Source organism: Haliotis cracherodii, unplaced genomic scaffold (genome assembly GCF_022045235.1).
Source record: "Haliotis cracherodii isolate W230 unplaced genomic scaffold, xgHalCrac1.p SCAF_25, whole genome shotgun sequence".
Taxonomy (NCBI): domain Eukaryota; kingdom Metazoa; phylum Mollusca; class Gastropoda; order Lepetellida; family Haliotidae; genus Haliotis; species Haliotis cracherodii.
Genome location: NW_027266281.1, coordinates 2,407,007 through 2,415,697, shown reverse-complemented (window position 1 = coordinate 2,415,697; position 8,691 = coordinate 2,407,007). Strand labels below are relative to the sequence as shown.

General features: G+C 40.7%; 1 protein-coding gene across 1 annotated transcript; it reads right to left on the bottom strand.

Moving 5' to 3' along the window:
* Window positions 1-5,493: 5,493 nt before the first annotated feature.
* LOC139472788 (scavenger receptor class F member 1-like) lies at window positions 5,494-8,441 on the bottom strand. The gene is made up of 3 exons (XM_071255261.1): window positions 8,408-8,441; window positions 7,029-7,967; window positions 5,494-5,591 (listed from the first exon to the last, which is right to left on the bottom strand). Exons 1-3 carry the CDS (start codon window positions 8,439-8,441, stop codon window positions 5,494-5,496), a joined length of 1,071 nt encoding a protein of 356 aa, XP_071111362.1.
* Between the last annotated feature and the right edge of the window lie 250 nt (window positions 8,442-8,691).

Here is an 8,691-nt window from a genome sequence, read left to right as displayed (position 1 = left end):
GCTTGGTTGATTGTGTGTCATCGTGTGTTACAATTATCATGCGGCGTGGTTGATTGTGTGTCATCGTTTGTTACAATAATCATATTGCGTGGTTGATTGTGTGTCATCGTTTGATACAATTATCATGTGGCTTGGTTGATTGTGTGTCATCGTGTGTTACAATTATCATGTGGCTTGGTTGATTGTGTGTCATCGTTTGTTGCAATTATCATGTGGCTTGGTTGATTGTTTGTCATTTGTTACAATTATCATATTGCGTGGTTGATTGTGTGTCATCGTTTGTTACAATTATCATGTGGCTTGGTTGATTGTGTGTCATCGTTTGATACAATTATCATGTGGCGTGGTTGATTGTGTGTCATCGTTTGTTACAATTATCATGTGGCTTCGTCGATTGTGTGTCATCGTTTGTGACAATTATCATGTGGCTTGGTTGATTGTGTGTCATCGTTTGTTACAATTATCATGTGGCTTGGTTGATTGTGTGTCATTGTGTGTTACAATTATTATGTGGCTTGGTTGATTGTGTGTCATCGTTTGTTACAATTATTATGTGGCTTAGTTGATTGTGTGTCATCGTTTGTGACAATTATCATGTGGCTTGGTTGATTGTGTATCATTGTATCCCGACTTATTATATACCTGTGCATTTAGCCACTGATCTAGCTTGTTTATATTCGATTGTACTTACAGACAACTGTGACGTATGACATCATGTGCTCACTCATTCATGTTGCTCCATAAAGATATTGACGCGCATTCCGCTGGGGCTTCTTTTAGAAACAGAAATACTTTCAGCTATATTGACTATACGCATATAAAAACGTTCCAAATGAGCCACTATTTCAATTGTGGAAGTGTTGGTCATATACCTGATTGAGTCAAATTCAATACATAAAAAAATGAAAATATGTTAAAATTAACTTTTAGCTTCAGACATCGCACCCTGATGCAGTTCATCCTACATTTCTTCTCCAGTTTGTCCTGACAAGACACATATGTGGTTGCTTACAGACAACCGTGTTTAAGGATGTGCCATTTTTGTCGTACTATGCCCTTGTAACAATGTGAGACTGATTGTTGCCAGTGTGTATAACATGTACCGTAGGTTATAATCGGCCTTAGTAACCCTTGTGTGCATCCTGCTCATGACTCTGATGCGTGTTGACCACTAGAATCACCAACGTCCATGGCTTACGGGCGTTTTGTGAATCAGTTCCCTGATGTAATAGCCAGCGCTCTGTACAGGTGAGTGAGTGAGTGAGTACGGTTTTATTCCAGCAATATCACGACGGGGGACTCCGGAAAATGGGCTACACATATTGTTTCTCGGGCATGTGATTATGAGCGGGGAACTTCACGGTGTATTACGTTTCCACAAAGAATACGGTCAAAACAACATTGGTCACACATTAATCTCGGCTGTTTAATAAAGTGTGAGTTGTCAAACATGAGAGTTTGGTTTAACGCCGCTATTATTCCAGTTATATCACAGCAGACGGGGAAAATTTATATTAATTATTATTATTATTATTATTATTATTATTATTATTGACATCAAGATTGACTGACGCACAGGATAACCAGTGAGGAACCGGCGCCCTAGAGTATTTGATCCAAGGATATTATTTCACAGGGTGCAGCGAAGAGAGAGCACACTTTGTTTTGTGGGGGACTGCCCCACCAAAGTGATTTCTAATACCTTAACAATAGGTGTCAGGTTAGCAGGAAGTTCAGTGTCGTTGATGATGTTCAATCCATTTCGATTTCCTTAATGTTCACCTAAATGTACGAATTGTCTTGACAAGACGCGATGATCGTAATTTCATTAGTCTTTGGGTAAGTGAGTGAGTTGGAGTTAGCGCCGCTTTTAACAGTAATCCAGTTATATCAGGGCGTGTCAGCTTACTGTGGGAGGAAAGCCGATGTGATGCAGGTCTAATACGTTTACCATTTCGACGAAACCTACGAGCACGGGTATGATGTGGACAAACCTAGAAACATAATCGGGGCGAACCGGGATTCGAACCCACAATTACATGTTTCTGGCGTACCCAAGGGACGCAACTCTCCACAGCGAATCGCGGCGCTTTAGACGACTGGGCCACCCGTGCCCCCAGTTAGGTTTTGAAGGATGCCAAAATCATATCAAGAATATGCACACAAACAATGTCCACTTTGCTTGCTGTAGTTTGTCTAAATGTAAAATACGCCTATCCATGTTAAATTATGATGTGAAGTATAGCTTCGGGGCCACAGCGTCATGTTTCTTTAACACGACCCCAAGCTTGTAACAGTAGAGGCACAACAACGCAGGAAATACCCCCTAGAAACGTGACCTATTTAGCCCAGGTAACTGCACGACACAGCTCTCTCCCTCGAGAGAAAAATGATCTAATCAAATAATATATGAACTTGTTAAATGATATCATCGGGAACCACAGTTAAACAGGCTGCGCATGAGTTTCTCTGGAATATTTATTTTTGTTTTGACCCGAAAGAACCATTCTATTGAGTGACTCTGATGCGCGTTGACCAGAGAATCACCAACGTCCATGGCTTACAGGCGCTTTGTGAATCGGTTCCCTGATGTAATAGTCAGCGCTCTGTACAGGTGAGTGAGTAAATGAGAATAGTTTTATGCCACTTTTAGCAATATTCCAGCAATATCATGGCGGGAAACCACGGAAAATGGGTTTCGCACATTGTACCCACGTTGGGAACCGAACCCGGCGGTTCTTCGGCGAGGCGAGCCAATGCTTTAACCACAAGGCTACCACACCACCCCCTGTACAGTTGAACTGTACCTTGTATAATGGGCCGGTTACCCCTTTATAAAATAAATTCATCATTCTCTCACCCTGTTTAAAAGGGACAGTGTTACGAAAATGTTTCTCGAGCATATAATTATGAGCGGGGAGCTTCCGGTGTATTATGTTTCCACCAAGAATACCATCAAAACAATATTGATCACACAATAATCTTGGCACATGAGTGACAGTCTGCAGACAGGTGAGTGAGTTTGGTTTAACGCCGCTCTTAACATTATTCCAGTTATATCACGGCGTGTCAGCTTAATGTGGGAGGAAAGTCAATGTGATGCAGGTCTGAGACGTATACCACTTCGGTGAAACCCACGAGCATGGGTATGGTGCTGACAGACCTAGAAACATAATCGGGGCGAACCAGGATTCGAAACTACAATCACAGGTTTCTGTGGGTAAAGTGGGGTTTAATGTTCACGCACACACATGCACACACATGCCCACACATACAAACACACACACACGCATATGCCAACACATACAAACACACACGCATATGCACACACACACACACACACACACACACACACACAAACACACGCACGCACGCACGCACGCACGCACGCACGCACACACACACACTCAAAATGTATGTGAACGTGCTGTGAAAACTGAGAGTAGTCATAATTAATCATATGTAATTGACACTGCTTTGAGCAGATATTTCCTATGATCATCAACATCAGCACCATCAACTCAACATTCACACCTCTATCACACCTTTTCTTTCAAATATTTCAGCACAACTAACCCCTGATACTGCTATAACGATACAGTTTGACTGCATGATAAACGTCATCACTTGTGTCTGGTAAGTTACCAAGGTAAACTTGAATATAATGATTCACAGTGGAGGACTTAGTAAGGATAAGAAATTTATGAATGAACAACTTCTTTATTACAATTAAGAGCGACGTTTCGGTGTAGGTTCTAACACCGTTATCAAGCAAGTGATTTACAGAGTGCAGTAAGCAAGTATATATACACGTAGGAGGCAATGTTTATACAGTAGGGTAGATATTGTTATACTGGAAACGTCGCTCTTAATTGTTATAAAGAAGTTATTCATCCATAAATTTCTTATCCTTACTTAGTACTCCAACTTCTAAATGCCTATCAAAGAAGTGGAGGACTTGTTGCAAATGTTTATGGGCCAACAACTACGTGTAAAGGGGGCGAGCCTGACATCGGCGGCAAACAGATCAGCTTATCTTGACCCCCAGTTAATTCATATACAGTCAAACATCGTTTGTTGTGTCGAACATGTGGTTGTCTCGTAGTGAAAAAAAATTGGTCCCTGCGTATTCATTCTTTAATCATAATTTTCTTTTGTGTCGAAGCTTTGGATATTGCGAAATATTTACGTGGGTTGGTTCAATTTCGACACTGCACTACCCTTTGGTACTAAGTCATATGTATCTACGTAAACGTCCAGATTCTATCACGGTATATCACACCAGGCGACAGTCAACAGGTGAGTTATGCAGAGGATGAACTCTATGCTTTGTTACGTGTCGATTTCCAAATTTAAACAATAGAATATCAACCCAAAAATCTGTACAGAAAAGAATTAAGTGTGAAAGCAACAAATAAACAACAAATGGTGTACAATCAACAACTCTATTACAAAATTATCAAGGTTTACAAATCAATACAAATTACAATTAATTATAGATTACAATGGCAGTACACAACAGACAATGAGCTTTGTTATGTGTCGATTCCCAAATTCAAACAATATATCAACCAAAAATCTGTATGGAAAAGAATTAAGTGTGAAAGCAACAAATAAACAACAAATGGTGTACAATCAACAACTCTATTACAAAATTCTCAAGGTTAACACATCAATACAAATTCCTGCACATTAATTACAATGGCAGTACACAACAGACGGCGGGAAGTACAATAATCACAATATAAAAGCAGTGGTCAGTATCAAACACGAAAAACAATCCCAATAGCTAAAAGTGATAATATTATTAGATTCACCCAGCAGCAACAGGGGTCAAGCTTTCGAGAAAACAGAGGATAGGAATCCAGGGTGAAAGGGGATCTTAACGGATGATTCGAGTTGACATTCCTAAGTGCCTGAAGGCATGACAAAGAATCAGAGAAAATGATGAAGACTTAACATGCAGTTTGTTTCTGAATATATGTCAAGGCTGTTTTAATAGCCTCAGCTTCAGCAGTAAGTATGTAGCCGTATCTGGTAAGCTTGAAGAAATAGTTTTTGAACCAATGATGGTGGTGCTTGCACCTTTGGCGCCATCCTTGGATCCATCTGTGAAGATGGAGAGGTGAGAATTATGTTTGGAGTGTGACTGGACATATTCCTGCTGAAGGATTAATCGGCTTGTATCGGATTCTTTAAAGTTAGTAAGTGTAATATCAACTTGTGGTTTGACTAGTTGCTAAGGAGGCGAAAACAGTTAACGGTAGGGTGCAATAATATCAAGGTCAATATTCGCTGCTGTTACATGTCGTAATCTGATCCCAAACAAAGGATGGTGTCGTACTGACAGCATGGAATGACTAGGGCGTATTCTAGTCTGTTATGTCCATGCAGTTTGAATATTGTTCAACCTAAAAGATCAAACAGACGAAACACATATTTCACTGATGGTGAATGCCACCTCAACGGGGCCATCTCTGATGCATCACAATTTCATCTACATAATACATTAAACGACAGGTTCATGAGGAGAAGTGTGACAGCAAGCTGCAGGAATCCATTTCCACAACGACCTGATGTATTCCTCTCATCTGAAACAAAAAATGCATTGTTTAAGTATCGTAGTCGAGTTGAATCTCAGTTTGATAAATGGAGAAAAAAAATATCATTTTATTGGATTCGGGGTAGAATAAGACGTTGTTGGTTGGGATATACATATTGCCATGGGACAGCTACACATCTTTGGCAAATACTTTCATTATGACTATGTCAGTTCGTATCAGTATTCATTCACGTGGTACAAATGATCAGTTTCAGGGATGTTATTCCATATATTACTAGCCAAAAAAAACCCCGTGAAGATCCCTGTTATAATTGTTCTTCAACAACCAAGCTCATCATAAGAGGGTACTAACGGGATCGGGTTGTCATTTTCACTGACTTAGTTGATGCATGGCATCGTATCTCAGATGCGTGGATCAATTCTCATTATATCAATCACTAGATAATCTGGTCCGGATCGATTTTTTTCCGATCGCCGTCGTGTATCTGGAATATTGCTGTGTGCAGCGTTTAACAACAAACAGACACATACAACATATACATGTTAAGTGAGAAAACCTTATGAAATGTCAACCCTACTGATAAACTTCAAGGAAGGCAGGAGCGGTGGGGAAGCCTAGTGTTTAAAGCGTCACGCTGAAGACCCGGGTTCGATTCCCAACATAGGCACAATGTGTGAAGCCCATTTCGTGTGTCCCCCGCCGTGATATTGCTGGAATATTGCTAAAAGCGACGTAAAACCATACTCACTCACTTACTCAATGAAGGCAAGCTATTGTTAAGGTGACGTCATGTATTTTCTCAACAATTAAGGATTATGCTTAAAGTGACCAATCAATGAGCAAATATCGGAAATTTGTTACAGACGATCAGTCTACCCTTATGAGTAATATATCAAATTATGATCCACGTTTTTGTGAAACACTAATGAAATTCTCCAGTATAATATTACCTTTTCTTATGGAGATGGACTCAAATGTCCGAAACTTACTAAATCATGGCTACTTTACATCATTTTTCAGAAACTCTATGAACATAGTAATTTTACTGTTCTAACTGTCGCATCATTCGACACATGATCGCCCCTTTCATTATTAAACTAAGTTATCCCAGCCTCATTTGGAAATAGAATCAGGGGGAATCGGGATTCAAACCCTTTGTCATAGAAGTCTAGCCCACCTTGGACAAGGAGAGCCTTTTTTTTCTTAAACATGCGGGGGGACACACTCATTTGAGAAAAACGAATAACAATCACATCAAAGTGTAACTGACTGTGGCTTGGGATGTGACTAGCTTCAATAGAATATCAATGATTAATAGAATGGAGATGTGTTCACTTTATTGAAGTGGATGGTCACGTGATATGTACTACATGTATGTAGCTGTAGAAAAGGTCAACAGCATTTGAGTTTAAATGATAACTTTGGCTTTGATGGCTACAATTTCTTAATGACATAGAAACTCACCTGTATGTACAGCAAAACCAGGGCCGGGAAGCGCATATGTATTGTTTAAACAATGTGTGACACAAACGTCATCACATCGCCCGTCTTTATTCGTCATGTCGCACCTGCCACAATCAGTCTCGCATTTGCGTTCACAAGTGTTGCCAAAGTAACCAGGTTGACATGAAAAGCACTTTCCATCCATATCACATGTCCTGTTAGAACACGTGGAGCTACACACACTGGCGCAGTCAACTCCCCAGTAGCCTTGCGAACATCGAGAACAATTTCCTGACTCTTGCAGACATGCTTCACAGTTACGAGCGCACTTCCTTCGACAGTCAGGAGACATCCATCCGTCCACACAGCCCTGTCTACAGACTGCAGACTTTATTAAGTGGTCATAAACACAGTCCTGTTCCCTGCAGCGATTGTCACAAGGGCGATCACAGTGATGGCCGTGGAAGCCAAAGCGACACCCTTGGGTACATCTACCTCTTTTATCTCGCTCGCATGCGTTTTGATGGCAGCCGCTTGGACACCTTGTGCCACAATCGTCACCAGTCCAACCATGACGGCAGCCCTTGTTACAATACCCATCCCAGGATAAGCAGGAGCTGTCGACACATCCTTCACTGCAGGCTCGCTCACACCTGTCTCCCCACCAACCATCTTTACAATTTTGTAAACAATGTCGCGTCGTTCGGTTACAGTATGCATGCCCGTCATCGTTCTCCCTGCAGTGTAAGGGACACTTTGTTGTACAGGTGGAGGTAAAGTAGCCACCCAGGCACTGCAGGCATTGTCCTGAGTCTCTGTGACAGCCACCGTTGTCACAGAAACCAATACACCTCTTGTCACAGCTGCTTCCATACCATCCCCGCACACATTCAGGGCACGGTGTTTCTTCCGTGGCCCACAGACAGTTGGAATAAGCAGACGAAAGGCATATGAAAACTACTGGAACATAAAATCATGCAATCGTTACCTTTTGAACAAAATGAGTTTATATTTTATTTTTAAGTTTATTATTGATTATTCAGTTTAGATTTTTACCACTTCCATTAGGATTCATCTGAGAACAAAACATTGAAAGACGCACTTAAATACTTAACAATATTCTCAAGTTGTTGAACCTGTATTACCGACATAATTTTGGCCCGTATGGTCGGAAGTGTGACTTATGAACTGATTCACGGACATCTAGAGCTGTAGTCCTTGCAGTCATATCGGATATGCTCGGTACTATTAGCTGCTTGATTGATGTACTGTGTCGATATGACACAAACATATCAATTTATTCGCAATTGTTAGAAGTTCCAGATGTCAACTTATCTGACAGCGGGCTACATGGGACACAATCTAGAATATATTGATGCAAGGAATGAAGCTACACTCACACAATAGGAACAGATTCGTTTTCATCGTTTTCATCGTTCACTTCTGAAGGTGCCTGTGGTGCATACAAGGAGTAAGGTGTTACAGATTTCATTATTTGGATCTTTACTTTCCCTTTTGGGAGAGTAGCTATGTCACTGAAATAATGCCAATGCGATATTACATTTAAATTTTAACTCACCCACTTTTGGGAGATCCTACACAAAACAAATGTGTTGATAAACATTAAAACTAACAGTTCAGTGATGATACCTGGTGTTCGCGGAAAGGTAAGGTGAAATGGCGT